Raw genomic sequence first — 18625 nt, 5'->3', positions numbered from 1 at the left:
ACACTTTAATTATCTAGTGAATATTTAATATTTTAATTGTTAAAACTGACATTATATTTCTTCAGAATTTAATTATCTAGTAGTATTTAATATTTTTAATTTTTAATATTAAGATTATTTTTCTTCAGAGCATTGAATAACCAGTGGTATTGAAATAAAATAGAATGGGTTGGGGAGATGTCTCGAAGGGTAGAGTGGTTGATGTAGATGCAGAAAGACTAAAGTTTGGATTCTACATGATGCCTGGACAGGTGTGGAGGACTGTTCCTGGGCAGGTGTGGAGGACTGTACTGGGCAGGTGTGGAGGACTGTACTGAGCAGGTGTGGAGGACTGTTCCTGGGCAGGTGTGGAAGACTGTTCCTGGGCAGGTGTGGAGGACTGTACTGGGCAGGTGTGGAGGACTGTTCCTGGGCAGGTGTGAGGGCTGTACTGGGCAGGTGTGGAGGACTGTACTGGGCAGGTGTGGAGGACTGTGCTGGGCAGGTGTGGAGGGCTGTGCTGGGCAGGTGTGGAGGACTGTGATGGGCAGGTGTGGAGGACTGTGATGAGCAGGAGTGGAGGACTGTACTGGGCAGGTGTGGAGGACTGTCATGAACAGGTGTGGAGGACTGTACTGGGCAGGTGTGGAGGACTGTTCCTGGGCAGGTGTGGAGGACTGTGCTGGGCAGGTGTGGAGGACTGTTCCTGGGCAGGTGTGGAGGACTGTGCTGGGCAGGTGTGGAGGACTGTTGTTCCTGGGCAAGAATGGAGGACTGTGCTGGGCAGCACTAGGAAGTAAGGTGACCTGCTAGAGTAGCTGAAATTCTGGAGAGCCACCTTCCTCAACAAACAAGGTAGAACACGGCCTAGGAAAATGCAGACATTGAGAAGAAGCAGCCTAAATCTGTCTGCATGGGAAGCACTTGCACCTGCCCTCACTCACGTAGGCCAACTTATGTGGGAACATGCATGCGCATATGTATGCCACACATCCATGTGCAGCAAGACTGTGTGAGAATAACAGACACTTCCTGCTTTCCAGGAAGGTGGCTTTATGTTGTATCAGGAGACAACTGGGCCCCATGGGAAGAGAATCTGGAAGTATAGGGTTTTTAAGTGATTGCGCTTGGGTTCTGAGGAGGGTTTGTGTCATTGGGTTCCAAGCAGCTCTTATGCTGCTGATACAGTTTTTAATTAATTATTTCTTATCTATTTATACAGTTATAGTAGTAGCCTTTACCAGAATAATAACACCTCTTAAATATTTGAAGTGATTCTTATAACTTTAATGGAATTATTTCATAGCTATGCATTTTGTATCAACAGGGTTTCAAAACAGCAGACTCATACTTTTGAGAATAGTGTCTCTCCTGTTCTAGGTTTACTTTGTTTAAATTTTTATATTACAGGGCTAGAGAGATGGCTCAGCCATTAAAGGCTAGGCTCACAATCAAAAATATAAATTCCTTTTTTTTTTTTTCTTCTTTGAGACAAGATTTCTCTGTAGCTTTGGAGTCTGTCCTGGAACTAGCTTTAGTAGAGCAGGCTGGCCTCAAACTCACAGAAATTCACCTGCCTCTGCCTCCCCAGTGCTGGGATTAAAGTTATGCACCACCACTGTCTGGCACCAAAATATAAATTCTTATATTATAAACAAGTTATTGTTATTAATTTCAATCTGGAATTTTGCACACAGCAGATAAATTGGAATATATATGTATATATATATATCTATATATGCATATATGTGTATATAATCTTTGTCTTTGTATATCCAGAGATAATCTCAAGGATCACTTTTAGTGACTTGGAATTTCCTTCACCTCTAAGTTAAAAAAAAGAAACCCAAAAGAACTACAGTATAAAAAGACCTTAATTATAATGGTTTTAAAAATAAACCTGTTTACTTCCTTTACATGTCTCTTCATATTTTTTTTTTTGCCAGCCAAGTCTTCAGCTACATGAGAATTGATTTAGTATCTTTTTGTGTGTGTGTGACACCCTCTAAATGTTTAGAATTTCAATCTCACAATTGCATCCTTTCTCCGGCATGCCTTCTTTTATTGTCTTGTCAGCTCTATTCTCCTTTTTCCTTAATTCACAAAGACCCTAACTTTCAGTGTTCCTAAAACACAGCTCCTCGAGCTAAGGCCTGACGTGGCCTGGGCAGAATGTGGATGGACTCGGTACATCCTGCTGAGATGTTTACTTCTGCCAGAAGCCATTGGCAGTTTTGGTACAGGGAACACACATTGCTAAGCTTTGATTATGTACTGAACAGACACAGCCCTTTTTCTGGAAGTTAGTTCTGTTTTTCTCTTATATAATTCTCTTCTGTCTTTGACGTTAGTGCTAGGTTTAAATTTTTACCCAATTATTATGTTAGTGCTACATATAAATTTCTTGTTTGGGTGAGTTTTGTTATCCAGGCAACACAGGACATTACTCAGCTATCAAATTTATCGGTTTCTGTAACCGTCGCCAGAAGGGCAAACGATCAAGCGCTGATTATTCCCAACGAGAAGAGTATGAGGCTGCCGGGTCCCCTTTCCCAGGGGGGCCTGTATCTTTTCCTCTACCCCCAGGGCCCCATTTTGGTGCCCCAAGCTATGCGAGCCCCCACTTTACCACACTCTACTCTCCAGTCCCGTTCCCTGAGGGCGAGGCCTTTCCTACTGTTCCCGTCGCTGCTCTGGGCTCTCCCATGCATTCAAACTGAGGCGCCAGCCCTGCCTGGGGATGAGGTGAGCTGAGGCGAGGGGGAGAGAGGTAGATAGAACCTGGAGCCACCACAGCCTTGGGGTGAAGCTCCTTTACTGAGGAGGGGTCGCAAGCACAAAAAGGGTGGGGAAGATGAAGTTCAGTGATGCTGTTTTGATCGTGAGCCTGTCACTCATTTTGTTCTTAAATAAAGCCTGGGACACATTGGATGGCCAAAAAAAAAAAAAAAAAAAAAAAAAAAAAAAAAATTTATCGGTTTCATTAGCAAGGCATGACTGTTTTGAGGGTCAGGGAAAGATTAATTGAATGCCGGAGGTCTTCTAGAGCAACTCTGTGCTGTGCAGCCACTGTGACACATCAGTTCACCTCACTCTTCTCAAGAATATTCTCTGACAGGCTTGGCATTCAGACTTTATTAGAGTCAATGTAAAATGTGCACACCATATGCCCTTGTTAACCACCTAATAACCGTACAGGGGGCATCCCCCTGAGATTGGCTGGCCCGTGTTATGTAGTACTGATGAACATTTACTTTTAAAAGTGTTTATAAAGAGTTTCCCATTTTTTTTTTTAATATGTGAGACTCAACAAGTTAGTGTCTGAGTTGGTTTTTCCCCTTTATTAACCTCTGTGATTTCTAAGGACTGATAATGCTTTTCCCTCTTCACTGGAATTTCCTTCGGAGAATTATGAATAGTAACGCTAATAATTTAAAGACAGACACATTTAATGGTGTAGCTCACAGGAAGAAGAAAAACTAGCAGTGCATTTGAGTGACTGGTTCTCTCTGTTCTTGGGTTATTCTCGTCCTTACTCTTTCTGACACTCATTTTCATTCTTAGCTTACCTTAGACCCCTTTCCAGTTAGGGGCAGGCAGTAATTTGATAACTCTTGCAGTCCCCAGCGCATGGCCTGCTGCACAACCCAGACACTGCAGAAGCAGCATCTGTAAGCAGCTCCCAGGGAGCTTGACTTCCTGCATCTTCCACTTTAAAATCTTTGAGATCATCAAAGGTTTTTCTACCCCTTTCAGTTGCTGGTCCTTGAACATCATCTTCCCTTAATTTTCTGCTCATCCGATATCTGTAACTTCTTTCCATCTTTATACTGCTTTCTGTGTAGCTTAGGAGTTATGTGTGACACATTCTCCAGCATGTTCTCTTTAGGCATAGAATTCCATGTTGCCCGCTATGAAGCCAGGTCTTTCAGCCAGTCATTTCTGCCCCCTTTTGGTCATAACAAGGAAGAATTATCAGAGAGATGAAATCGTTAATAAGAAAACCAGGTACATTGTCCCTTTCACTGCTTGCAAAACTAGTTACTAGTGGATGTCTAATTAATATATGTGCTCTACCACGGTTATGTCTCACTTTATCAGCTTGCTTTTGACTAAACGAATGGAGGGGACGGTCTGGAGAATATTAATAATAATTTATAAAGGCTTTTTGAAAATGGTAGGAAAAGATAAGCCTCCTTTCATAATAGAGATGCTGAAGTCAATCTTTTTCCCCCACCATAGGGGCATAATCAACCCATTTCCTGCCTCCAAAGGAATCAGACCGTCTTCACTCCAGTGTGTTCACATAGCTGAAGGGCACACGAAAGCTGTGCTCTGTGTGGATTCTACCGACGATCTCCTCTTCACTGGATCAAAAGGTGCTAGCCATGGCTGGAGAGATGGCTTGGTGGTGCAGAGTGTGTAGTACTGGTCTGTAGGATTTTAGTTATTCCCAGAACCCATGCTATGCCGCCCACAACTGCCTGTAACTCCAGTTTCAGGGGATCTGGCACCCCTTGTGGCCTTCATGTGCACCTGCACTCACGTGCACATACTTCCACATAAATATACACCCATGCACATAATTAAAAATAAAGTTAAAAATGAAAGATGCTAGCAATCATATAATGCTCATATGTATATACTTAAAAATAGCTTTAAAACACAATAATTAAAAGACTACTTAAATCAAGTTCCTAAATTGCATAAAATATAAAATCATTGCTTAGTGGGTAAGGCAGTAAATCCACTGTTTATATTTGTGAACACAGTGTTAAGAGCGCGCCTCCTTTCAGTGATTGACCCTTACTGCATACTGTGTTCTAGCTTTCGAAATGGACAGTATACAAATTTATCAAAGACCACTAAAATATATAATGTGGCAAAAAATAGTAGCAACCCCCACTTCTGGTAAACATGTCAGAGATACTGAGCCTTGATACAAATGTGTCTCAGTATAACAGTTGCCATGAGCTACACCTTGCAGCTTCATGTTACAGATAAACTCAAGATACTAAAATGTTTTTCCTGTGTTAATTTAGCTAGTAGTTCAAACCAGACTGAGAAACCTCCAATCTTGCACTACAAGCCCCTTTGCTACATTACAAGAACCTAAAACAATAAGACACCAGACACACCTCACTTAGGTTAGATCCACTTTACCTCTCTTGCCTATGAAGTTTCCATAGACATTGAAGGATGTACAATGATGCCTAAAGCCGGATAGTTGGAGAAGACCGCCATCTTCTGCAATTTTGTTCCCATGGTGGAATGTTGTTTAAAAAATAATTTCTGTTGTTAAAAGAACCTAAAATATTTTATATCAACAGCATTTCTTAATTTCTTTTGTTGTAGATCGTACCTGTAAAGTTTGGAATCTTGTGACTGGACAGGAAATTATGTCACTAGGGGTTCACCCTAACAACGTTGTATCTGTAAAATACTGCAATTATACCAGTTTGGTCTTCACGGTGTCAACATCTTATATTAAGGTGTGGGATATCAGAGACTCAGCAAAGTGCATTCGAACATTAACGTAAGTACCTTGAAAACACACACCAAGAGTTGCTCTGTTTTTTTTATAAAACTGATTACAGTTTTAAATAACTGCTGACAGCTTTAGTTTTTAAAAGATACTTATCTACTTCTCAGAGGATGTTTAATTGTTCACTGTGAAAATACTGAGGGAAAAGGTGAGCACAACAAAGACTGGATTCTGAAAAGGAACAGATAGACTGGATTAATCTGCCACTAAGTATGGATTTCATAGTTTCCCTTTCCCAAATGCTAAGGCAATGCTTGAGTATACAATTTATTACCTTATGGAATTAAGTGATTTCTATAAGTATCAGTCCTTGGAAAATGACTAAACTGACCATTTGTCAGTTAGTTGTATTGTTAGTATTGAGGAAGGATTTACACACACATTAAGAGTTTAGGCGGGATCTCCTTGGTACCTTCATTCACGTATTCTCTTCATTGGCCAGTACTTGTTCATGGTGTCACCACCTGCTTAGTGTTAGGTACTATGAATGTGGCCATAAGCACACAGGCTTCTGCTATTGTCCACAGCCAGGGTCTTGAGAATTTAGGGAGCTGCTAGCCAAGCTTGTGGCAGAAAGCGTGACTTAGGTTGCTTTGTTATTATATATTTTACTTTGTTATTACTTCCTTACTAGATCTTCAGGTCAAGTTACTCTTGGAGAAGCTTGTTCTGCAAGTGCCAGCCGGACAGTAGCTATTCCCTCTGGAGAGAGCCAGATCAATCAGATTGCACTAAACCCAACTGGTACTTTCCTCTACGCGGCCTCTGGAAATGCTGTCAGGATGTGGGACCTGAAAAGGTAGAACTTTTAGAAAATGCATCTCTTGCATATATCAAATACAGCTCTAAATACCAAGACCAATAATGCTTGTGAGATCTAATTTCCACATGCCCCTCTAGCTCCCATTTAGAAAACTGTTACAATTATATTTTATTTTGCAAATAGCAGTACAATTTACATATTCAATGGGGTGAAAAAAAGTGATTTGATAAAATTTAAACAACTGCTCTCTTAATTACTTTGTTAATGTAAATGTGTTCTTTTTTAATAGCAGGATTAAATATAGGTTTATCTTAACAAAGTGACTGAAAAACATATTTTGAGGTGCTATAATATTGATATCCTAGAAGTGAAAGGCACTACTGTATTCCAGCAGCTTGCTTTAAGATAGGACTGCAACATAAGGTCATTGTTACCCTCTGACAACTGACTGCACACATTAAAAAAAAAAAAAAAGTCTTGCTATTTCATTCAGACTGGCCTCGAACTTCATAGTTCAGCTGAAGGTTGGGGTCACAGCTGTGTGCCATCATGCCTGTGTGGTGTTGTTCATTCTTACCTGTCAGATACCAGTTCTAGCCATGTTCAGTTTTTATAAGGACTAATGAAGGGCTCGCCTATTTTCCCATATACATAGCTGCACATAAATGTATATATGTACATAGACGCATGCTGTATGTGCTTGTGTTATATAATAGGTGTATATATAGAATAAAATAACCTCACTTCCTTGATAGCTTCATTGATGTTATAAGCAGTGATATCAATGTTTTATTCAAAGACAAATTGAGTCTAAAGGGATGAGTCATGTCTTTCCTGAGTTCATGAACTTACTAGTTTGAACTTTTCTTGGAGGAATTAATATTATCGTTTCACAATTTCTCAGAATTTTGCTTATCTCATAAATTGTGTTAAGCTTTGGAATAAGATCTAAGTATTTCCCAGATTCCACCTTAGGATGTTAATTTGGTCATTTCTAGTTACTCTGTCTAGGGTTTCAAGAGGCAGGGCTCAAGTCTAAAAGAAAATTAATAAAAATATCATGAATTAATATAGATTATATGAGTCTTCCATTATGCTCTAAATGCTTTCAACAGCCATTTTTATTTCTCTTTGAAGGTTTCAGTCTACAGGAAAGCTAACTGGCCACCTGGGCCCTGTTATGTGCCTTACAGTAGACCAGATCTCCAATGGGCAAGACCTAATCATCACTGGTTCCAAGGACCACTACATCAAGGTGTGTGTTATAGACGTGGAATTGCATTTTCTTGAGTGATAGCTTCAAAGTATTCACTAATCTAAGCCCTGCCCCACATCTCTTTTCTTTCTCCTGTGACCATTGAGGTTGATTAAGCATCTTAGTTTTGTTTTGCATGAGAACAGGAACTCCCCCACCTCCTGCAAATACTGGCTGTCATTTTCTCCTTGGGGAGGGGAGCGTTCTCATGTGTGCCTTCTCCATCCGTGATGGAGCGTTGACAGGCCCCACTCTTCAGCAGTCAACCGTGGCTGCTGTGAATTCTTGAGTGCACCGGTCACGTCACGTATGGAAGACAGCGTTTCGTAGGGCTCCCCATCCTCTGATTCTTTCTTTCTGCCCGCCTCTTCTACCATGTCACTTGGGCATTGGAGGTGTGACCTAGATGTCCTGCTTAGGGCTGAGAGCATTCCGCAGTCACTTACTCTTGGCCCTTTGCAAGGTCACTTTCTCTTAACCAGATCTCTTCTCCCCGCCTTTCTCCCCTTTGCTTTTTGGTTTTCGTAATCTTTATTTATAGTTACCAATTTGGTTGTTTTTGTTTCTTGTGAGAGAGGGTATTATGTAGTCCAGGCTGGGCTTTGAACTCTCTGTGGTCAAAATCACTTTGAACCTATAATCTTCCTGCCTCTAGCTCCCAAGCACAGGGACTATAGACTTGTACCATCACATGCCAGCTTCCTAGTTTGCTTCTCTGTTGCAATGGTAAAACACTAAGCAAAGCCTATCTGGGAAAGAAGAGTTTATTTAGATTACAGGTTACAGTCCAACATGAAGGGAATATAAGGCAGGAACTCCAGGCAGGATCCTGGATATAGAGACTGCAGTAGAAAACACAGAAGGATGCTGTTTATGAGTTTTCTCCAGTGCTCAAGTTTAGCTACCTTTTATACAGCCCAGTCTTCCCTACCTAGGGATGCTACCACTTACACTGGGCTCTTCCACATTAATTGTAAATCTAGGAAATGTTCCACAGACATGCCTACAAGTTAATCTGATGAAGACAAATCCTCAACTGATGTTTCTTCTTCCCAGATGTGTCCAGTTGACAACCAAGATTAGTCATTATATCCAATTTTATTTAGTCCTAGAGACTGACACTGGATTTCATGCATACTAGGCAAGAACTTTACCAACTGAGCTAATTGACTGATTTTGATATTATTCAGGCAAAGGTTGTCCTTTTAAGCCAAGTGACAGAGAAAAATGAAAAGGTTTGAAGGATACCTTTGGGAAGGTGGAGAAGGAACCTGGAACTGAAAACCTACCTAATTTTAACTGAATAACATGATATTATTTCAATTTCAAATGTATTGATATTATATATCATCTTTAGTATTGAATGTCACATTTCCTTACCATACATGAAAAAATCCAATTGCTTTTCGTGAAGTTTGTGGCTGTGATGTGCAAACGAAGTCAGTGTGAATGGGGCTCGGAGTATCCCTCCGTGTCATTCCTGCAAAGTTCGTGCGGCTAACAGGTCACTTAGATGCACCTTTGTCTTCCAGTGAATGGGCACGTGGAAACGTGTGTTTAAAAGTCGCACGGGATGACTGCTGTCTTTCTGTTTCTCTCCTGTAGATGTTTGATGTGACCGGAGGGGCTCTTGGAACTGTAAGCCCCACCCACAACTTTGAGCCTCCTCATTATGATGGCATAGAAGCACTGACCATTCAAGGGGATAACCTATTCAGTGGGTCCAGAGACAATGGAATCAAGAAGTGGGACTTGGCTCAGAAAGGTCTTCTTCAGGTAATTCAGAAACTGCATGGTATGAAGTGACCAAACCACACAGGAGTCAGTCCAACAACTTGGGGGACAGGGGGTTCTATATAGATTCTCATTGCTTTAACATGAGTCTCTCTTAAAGATTTTTAAAAATTTTTTCAATATAATATTACAGTCTTTATTATAAAACATTTTGCAAATAAATTTAAACATCACAAACCAAATTCAACTAGATCCAAAAAAATCTCATTGGTCTTCTATATCAGTGGTTCTCAGCCTTCCTAATGCTGTAACCCTTTAATATAGTACTCACGTTGTGGTGACCCCCAGCCATAAAATTTTCATTGCACTTCATAACTGTAATTTTACTACTGTTATGGATTGTAATGTAAATATCTATGCTTTCTGATGGCCTTAGGTGGCCTCTGTGAAAGGTCATTTGAACCCCCCCCCCGATGGGCTGTGACTCAGTTTGAGAATGGAGGTTGTGTAGATTCGCATTAAATTTTCCACTTTCAATATCAAATGTATTTTCTGTACTTTATCCCCAATAAAGCTACTTCCATCAGAGTGGTAAGTTGGTAAACATTCAATGAATACACGCTTGGTAAGAAAAGACATGCCACTACTGAAGGTTGAAAGACGGAGAATTTTTGTGTAGATCTCTTTATTAAAAACCACCTTGAGAGGGGCTGGAGAGATGGCTCAGCGGTTAAGAGCATTGCCTGCTCTTCCAAAGGTCCTGAGTTCAATTCCCGGCAACCACATGGTGGCTCACAACCATCTGTAATGAGGTCTGGTGCCCTCTTCTGACCTGCAGGCATACACACAGACAGACTATTGTATACATACTAAATAAATAAATTAAAAAAAAAAAAAACACCTTGAGGCAGAACATTTACGTTTGCCCCAAGCTACGTGAAGATCACCTGGAGTTGAGAGACTCCTCAGTCCTGGGACTATTTTAGTAGGCAGTGCTTCCATTTCCTATAGAATGAGTGCGGGGCTGTAGTGTATCAGGGAAGAAATTAGTAAACAGAGAAGTCTGTTTGCAATTCTCTGCATGTATGCATTACAGCTGCTACCCTTCCCTGCTTCCAGAGTGCAGGTAAAGAGAAAATGCACAAGTAGCATGAACATTAGAAGAACACTTCAGACTCTTTCATATATATATATATATATATATATGCATGGTCGTAGTTTTTAATATTGTGAACATAAATATGTTTATACATAAAATCTGGTCATATGGTATTATCTAGTCGTACTTTTTTTTGTCTGTGTGTGTTAATCATGAAATAAATAAACTCCCATTTTCTTAGGCCTGCATATTCTCTAGCAAAGTGTAAGACTGCTTTCATGAGACAGTTCTTCTAATCAATATGCATGCCAGTTTGTAGTTTTCAAATTTGTTTTGTTATGGATATTTTAGGTAACGAAAAAGGAGAAAACTTTTGTGTGTTTTTTGAGTCATTTAGAAGCTATAGATTATTAATGCTATGTCTTTAATACTGAAAACGGTGTTGGAAACTGGGAAGCAAGTCGTAGATCTATTGTTTAAATCGCTGAATGTGTAGAAATTGGCCTCCGTAACTTTGAGAACGTTCTGCATCCCTGACTCTGAGTTTCGCCGCTAAGAGTCCTATAACCACTTTTGGTGTGGCCACTGGTTTTGAAAGATTCCTCTTCCATGCTGCTTTCTCTCTTCTCTCCCAGCAAGTCCCAAATGCACACAAGGACTGGGTCTGTGCCCTGGGCCTGGTGCCAGGCCACCCGGTTTTACTCAGCGGCTGCAGAGGCGGTATTTTGAAACTCTGGAACGTGGATACTTTTGTGCCAGTTGGAGAGATGAGAGGTCATGACAGTCCCATCAATGCCATCTGTGTTAATTCTACCCACGTTTTCACCGCAGCAGAGTAAGTTTCCTCCTGTGGTTGTGCCCTGGGTACGTTGCTTGTGTTCAGACTGAACAAATCCTGTAGGATTTGCAAACATAGCCCGGGGGGAGGGAGGGGGATCCCTCTCTCTTTACGGCCATCCTAGCAACTAGTTCGTGATGACTGATTTACTTTCATTGATTTATTTGTAATATAACCTTGCTCTTTAGTCCAGACTGGCTTAGGACTCATCATCCTTCTGTCTTAGTACGCAAGAGATGAGATTGTAGTGGTGTGCCATCATACCTGGCTCCTAAGTTATAATTTCTGATATACATTACAAGTTTAGGCTGGCATGAGAATGGGACATTACTTCCATGTTAGTACCCTGCATATCATGAATCCGACATCTGATCTTTTCTTGGTGACTTAAAAAAATGCATTAATGACTAATTTTGAATTTTTCTGTCTTTAGAAGAGCAGCTAATTTGCTTTGATTTATATTTAGAACAAATTATTTTTTTAACAGTCTTTACATTTCTTTCTTCACTTAATATGTAAGAAGGTGATAATAACATATTTCCTCCCTCCTGTGAAGAGTTCGATTGACTAATTCATGTCTTGTTTATTTGATTACTCATAATGAACCTCTGTGTGCCTGGTCTTATTCTAGATTCTTAGGAAGGGAGCAGGAAGCAGAGCAAACACAAACTCTACCTTCTATTCCAACGAGAAGGAGCAGAAAATAAGGAAGGGAAAAACTGCAATGATGACAATGAGCAAGGGTGGGGTTACAAAACAGCAGTAATGGAGGGAGGGAGGGAGGGAGGGAGGGAGGGAGGGAGGGAGGGAGGGAGGGAGGGAGGGAGGGAGGGAGGCCTCCTGCGGTGGCATTTCAGATGCCTGAGCAAGGTAGAAAGACGGCCATCGTTGCCATGCAGTGTGTACTGCAGTCATCATCAACTGAGTCCGGATTGCTTGCCTGTGTTTGCATTTTCTTGCTAAATGCCCTATTCTTTTTCTTTATTGTTTCTCTGCTGGGGATTGACTCTAGGGTGTCTCAAATACCAAATAGGTTCTTCTCTGATGAGTGATGGCTACAGCTTAGGTGACCTAGGGCGACACAGGCCATGCAGGTTCTTCTCTGATGAGGGATGGCTATGGCTCAGGTGACCTAGGGCCACACAGACCATACAGGCTCTTCTGTCATGAGTGATGGCTACAGCTCAGGTGACCTAGGGTGACACAGGCCATGCAGGTTCTTCTCTCATGAGTGATGGCTATGGCTCAGGTGACCTAGGGCCACACAGACCATGCAGGCTCTTCTGTCATGAGTGACAGCTACAGCTCAGGTGACCTAGGGTGACACAGGCCATGCAGGCTCTTCTCTGATGAGTGATGGCTACAGCTCAGGTGACCTAGGGTGATACAGGCCATGCCGGTTCTTCTCTGATGAGTGATGGCTACAGTTCAGGTGACCTAGAGTGACACAGGCCATGCAGGTTCTTCTCTGACTGGGTGATGGTGACAGCTCAGGTGATGAAGGGTAACACAGACCATGAAGATAATATGTTTAAGATAAGTCTAAGTGTTGTATATCACTGGGTACCAGGGATTGGTGTGTGAGTAACTAATTATACTCACCTTTCATGACATGATCTTATATTTTTTTTTTGAGAATTAAACTTTTCATTGTTACTCAAGGACTATTAGATGCCAATAAAATCTAAGAAGCTAAATACTTTTGTGTGTGTGTGGGTACTACAATGGAACCTTGGGTCTTATGCTTGCTTGGCAATTACTCTACAACTGAGCTACATCCCTAGCTCAAAGGTCTATTTTAAAGCGAGTGCTATTTATATTTTACCTATCAAACATTTTATAGTGCCTACTATCCATAAAGCATTTTTTAAAGAAGTTTTAGGTTCCCTTCTGTTGCTGTGATAAAACACCAAGCAACAGCAAGTTAGAGCAGATTGTTACAGCTTACAGCCCATCATCAAGGGAAGTCAAGCGGGAACTCGAAGCAGAAACTGTGGAGGAATGCTTCTTCTGAGCTCGTTCACAGGATCATGCTTAGCTAGCTTTCTTACACAGCTCTGGGAATGGTATTGTGGACAGTAGGCTGGACCCTCCTACATCAATTAATAATTTAGACAACTTCCCATAGACATGCACATGAGTCAATATGATCCGGGCAATTCTTCAGTTGACTTTCCTCTCATGTTACTCTAGGCTGTGTCAGGATGACAGTTAAAGCTAACTAGAGCACTCTCCCCTTGACCACTTGTCACACAGACACACGATTTTAAACTATAATCCCGTAACTTTTTAATTCTTTGTCTCCAAGGTTTGATGTAACTTTTATAAGTTCCAAAGCTTTTAAAAATCTAGTGTCTTAACAGACAACTCCTGTAAAATAAAGAAACTTTCTTATTTCAAAAGGGAAAAACCTGGGCCTATAAACAAATAAGATTAAAGCAAACAACAATCCAGCTCCGTAGCTCAGTGTCTGATATCTGGGACTTACTGAGTAGTCCTCTGGCTTTGTAGCTCAGTGTCTGATATCTGGGACTTACTGAGTAGTCCTCTGGCTCTAACATTCCTGGGCAGGCCCAGTTCTCCTCCTCTGCCATCCCTGGCACACAGAGCTTGTTTTAGGGGTGCAGGCAAGCCCCATTGCAGATCTGCCACTATCCTGGGTTCTCCACTGCACCTGAGGATGCTTCTTCACCAGCAGCCTCTCACTGTTTGCTGCCCACTTGAAGTGCAGCCTTGGCCCCTTTGAGCCCCTTCTTTTTGGTGTTGACCCTGTAGGAATACTTTTCCATTGTTTCAATGAGTCTCAGAAGATTTCACCTCAACAGAGCTCTTATAACTAATCTTGTAATTTATAATAATATATAATATAAATAAACTATATTAATTTTATATTTTAAATAAAAATATATTTAAATTTTAAAAGCTACATTTAAAATATATATGACATAGATAAATTAATAAGTAAATAACATAAAATAGGAGATTACTAATCATGGGTGATAGTTCAACCTCCTCCAAGTCAGCATTGTCTTAATGAAGTACAAAAATAATTTTACTCAGTGGCACTTGTCTTTTATTAATCAAAACTGATTGCTGAGCTGCAATCTAACAAGCACTCTATTATTCCAATGGAACACAAGACTTGACTCCTACAGAGGTTTACAAAGTCCTTCCCTGAATAGATCCTGCGACCTTGGGTCTCTGCTGGGTAAATTCCCAATTCTGTAACTCCGGATCCCGCTTCCTGTCTCTTCAGCTTGGTGCTCTGTGCACTTTTCTCCTCTCTGCGCTGTGTGATGCAGAAACATTCCAGGCAGGAAGTGTTCTACGGATTTGTGTTTGCTCTTCTTACGCAACATCGCACAACTTTTACGTGCATTAATGAAAGACCTTTGAGGAAAGTCATTTTTATAAGTCATTCCGAGAGCTATTTGGACGTTCCTGCCACTGCTCATATGTCCATTTTAAATTCATTGTCTTGTAGTGATCGGACTGTGAGGATCTGGAAAGCCCACAATTTGCAAGACGGTCAAATCTCTGACACAGGCGATCTGGGCGAAGACACGGCCAGCAGTTAAACATGACTGGAGATTAGCATAAACCCACACTGTGAGGACTCTGCGTTCCCTAAGGAAGAGGATGCCCTGCACTTATTAGTAATGGAAACAACTGGAAATATATCGGAACCTGTTTGCTAGATAAAAATGTATTCTAATCAAACTGTACTGTCTTGTATGTGTAATATTAATATCTACCAACACATATGCTTCTTACAATTGATGTATTGCTTGAACCACACTTTGACTGTGGCTGGATGTTTGTGCCTAGCTAGAAAAAGATACTTTCAAGTAATTTGAGTTCTAAGATGTCTGCTTTTGTGGCAGCCAGAAGCATACCCAGAGTAAAACACGCCTCCCTGTTTTCTCGTTCCGATGTGTTCACATAACTGACACCTTGTGAACACATCTTGGAACCATTCATCCTGCTCATCAGGAATTTTGTCAGGCTATAAGGCGTTCCAAATTTCAAGGCTCTTTCAGTGTAATGGAATAATAGAATCAGAAACTGTTATTGATGGTTTCTCATACTTGATCTTAGTCTGCTAAGAAAGGTAACAGTTTGTGCTAAAATGTTCATGTTTACCTGTATTGACCAAAGCTTTCGGTTGTTCTGCACTCTGTGCTCAGCACGGAACTACCACACAGCTGCTGTGCTTTTAGTGCTGGGCCTGTATTCTGTGACGGTGAGCTGTTGATTTCCTAACAGAAAGATATTTTCATCTATTTTCCTATGGAATTGTTTCTATTATTATCTTTTAATTTCTTTTTATTTCATAGTAATAGCTCCTTTCTCTTTCCTCTGATTTTTTTATATGCTGCTAAATATATTTTAAATATACTGTGTTTGCACACCTCAGTAGACTTTTATCATTTTGTGGTGGGAAACAATGTAAATAGGTAGATTGTAAAGAGAGACTATCTGGCATTATGGCTGTATGAATTTCTACCTACTGTTTGATTGGGTTTTGTTAAAGGATGTATAATTTATCTGTCTGCTCAGAATATTAATTTGTAAATTCTGCAAGTTTAATTTTATGTAATGGTATAACTTTTGAAATGATTGTCTTGTGTGTTTTTTTTTGCCCTGAAAATATTTGTTTGTAAATGAAAGTTTAGCTAGTGCTTAAATAAACATGATGCTATGAATTGTTTTTATTCTGCTCCTCTTTTTCTAATTGGAAGAAAATTCCAGTGGTAGTAAAACTTGTTCGTCTGCGTGTGGTGTGAGCAAAGACCCAGCTGTCCAACTGTTTCTTTCCTTGTTCATGAGATAGAAAACAGTTTGAAAAGCCCCAGCTGTAACCTCAGTTTGATGAACCATGGAAATGCTAGTTAAAGAAATTAAATCAGTTGATGTAACCAGAGGGATTTGAATATAGATAATAATACAAAAATTATTGTGATAAATGTGAAGGCAGTGACCTTGCCTCCAAGCAGAAAAGGGCATGGACAGAGACAAGACAGGGCAGGTGTAAGCTGCAGAAGAGGCTTTCGGGCGCCAAACTCTGTGTTATAATTTTTCTTAGGTCCCAGATATTACCTGTTTGTTTTATGTTGAGCTCTACATCTATTTCTTTATCTTCCTTTATGCATGTGTATGGTGTTTTAGGGAAAGCATTTTTTTTTTAAATGAAGGGACATATTCTTCTGGTTCTCTGGAAGAGCAGCCAGTGCTCTTAATCACCAAGCCATAGTTCCAGCCTCTGCGTTCTTGTTTTTACAGGTTTTTGGTTGTTACCTGAGGACTACATAAAAACACGTTAGTCATCAACAAAATAAATCAAAACTGCAGTGAGATGCCATCTCACCCGTGTGAGAACGGCTATTGTGAAACGTACCAAAAACTGCTGGTAATAATAACATTAGTCCAGCCATAATGGGAAACAATATGAAAACTCTTCAAGAAACTAAAATTAGCTGGATGTGGCGGTACAGGCCTGTGATCCCAACACTGGGAGGCAGAGGTATGGCTTCAGAATTCTAGCCCAGCTGGAGTGAAATAGGTCCAAAGGTACCTTCAGCCTCCAGCCAGACATTTCGAAAGCTAAAGGCTGGACAGCTAGCTCAGTGGTAGAACAGATTAGCATGCCCAAGAATCAGCATCAAATCACCAACAAAAATCAAACAACCTCTCCCACACAAAACCCACCAACCCACCAAAACAAAACACAAAACAGAAATCTAAAACAACCATATAATCCAGATATACCACTCCTGGAAATATACCTGAAGGAGATTGCAGCAATCCTCACAACGGCTAAGATATGATTATTGCCTTTCAACAGGTGGAGAAATAAAACAGCATATATACACATGAAGAAGAATGAAATCGCGTCATCTCCTGGGCAATGGATGTAAATTGAGTTTACATCATACTAGGGCTAGAAGCCAGATGCAGACAAAATCAGATGTTTTCTTTCATATGGAGAACAGCAGCAGCAAAGTTTCTAAAGGAGTATTTGAAAGCAGAAGAGGGGAAAATGGAAAATGGAGGAAAAGAAGGGAAAGAAGGGGAAGAGGAGGCAATTAGGGAGCAAGGATTTGAGCAGAGCTGTGTGTGCTATGGGAAAGTAACAGAGACAATCTTTAACAGTGGCCAATCTCATTATCTGGAGACTTAGGAACCTTTCACTTTGCCTAATATCCATAAGTAAGTTCTTTCCCTGATTTACCTGGCCAGCTAGGTTGATGTTCTTGCAGCTTAGACAAGTAATAAAGAGTTCCAGAAACTGGGTTCCCAGTCCCTGGAAGTGGCATAGATACCAGCAACAAAGAATCAGCAACTTGAGAAGACTTTCTTGTCTAACTTTTACTCTAGGCATTTCTTCGGGGTAAAGTGGCCTCATCTAGTTCATCTTCCTATAAAAGAACCACCCTGCAGAGAAAGGTCTCCACGTGCCTGAGTTGCCAAGTCTTCTGGGATGAAGATGCTTTTCATCCAGGCGACAACACCCTAACCTGGTGACTGGTGGTCTGAGGACAATTGCACCTATAATCTCTTACCTAAAAATCTTTCTGTGAAGTATCATTATTTATTGTATTTGATTTTGATATTTCCCCAAATAAATAAGGGAAAGATTGAGGATTTTGTTTCGGTTTTAGTTGGTGGGGATTTGCTGTTTGTTTTGAGACAGAACCTCACCACGGGGAGCAGGTTGCCTCATAAAATATGATCCGCCTGCCTCTGCCTTCCAAGTACAGGGATGATATGGCTGTGCCACTGCGCCATTTAAACTTATTTGTTTTTATATTAAATACAGTGAAGAGATACATAGATTTCCCCATGAAACCAATACCTGTTGGGGAATATTATTTTAAGATGTGTTACTTTTATTTATGCTGCATTTGTTTAACTCTGTGAAGCTGTGTTACTGTGCCTGTCTAAAACACCTGATGGTCTAATAAAGAGCTGAACGGTCAATAGTGAGGCAGGAAAGAGGAGTGGCTAGGACTGGCGGGTAGAGAAGATAAATATAAGGAGAAATCTGGGAGAAAGGGATCTGACAAGAGAGGAAGGAGGAGGACTTCAGGGGCCACTCACCCAGCTACCCAGCTACACAGCCAGAAATGGAGAAAGAAGAAAAGAAAAGATATACCAGAATAGAGAAAGATAAAAGCACTAAGGCCAAAGATAGACAAAATAATGTAAGTTAAGAGAAGTTGGCAAGAAACAAGTCAAGCTAAGGTCAGGCATAGCTAAGAATAAGCCTCCTTGTGTGATTTTTTTGGGAGCTGGGTTGTGGGCCCCCCAAAAGTCAAAAGAGTAAAGAGTAAAACCAAAATCAACAAACATCTCTGACTTAAGCAAAATATTTTATGGGGCGGGAACTCTAATTACTGAACGTGGTCTAA

At 40.7% G+C, this 18625-nt stretch overlaps 1 protein-coding gene across 19 annotated transcripts in view; it reads left to right on the top strand.

Moving 5' to 3' along the window:
• Positions 1–15924, top strand: part of Kif21a (kinesin family member 21A) — a 111963-nt gene extending 96039 nt beyond the window's left edge. For all 19 annotated transcript variants that reach the window (XM_057792603.1, XM_057792592.1, XM_057792591.1 and 16 more), the window contains 7 exons: positions 4222–4358; positions 5335–5515; positions 6159–6323; positions 7425–7542; positions 9148–9318; positions 11011–11210; positions 14698–15924. In XM_057792603.1, coding sequence (XP_057648586.1) covers positions 4222–4358; positions 5335–5515; positions 6159–6323; positions 7425–7542; positions 9148–9318; positions 11011–11210; positions 14698–14791 — 1066 coding nt within the window. In that variant the 3' untranslated portion in view covers positions 14792–15924. The remainder of the gene's footprint in view (positions 1–4221; positions 4359–5334; positions 5516–6158; positions 6324–7424; positions 7543–9147; positions 9319–11010; positions 11211–14697) is intronic.
• The last annotated feature ends 2701 nt before the right edge of the window (positions 15925–18625 follow it).

Source organism: Chionomys nivalis, chromosome 17, assembly GCF_950005125.1.
Source record: "Chionomys nivalis chromosome 17, mChiNiv1.1, whole genome shotgun sequence".
NCBI lineage: Eukaryota > Metazoa > Chordata > Mammalia > Rodentia > Cricetidae > Chionomys > Chionomys nivalis.
The sequence above is the reverse complement of the archived record's forward strand: the minus strand, read 5'-3'. Positions and strand labels throughout refer to the sequence as shown.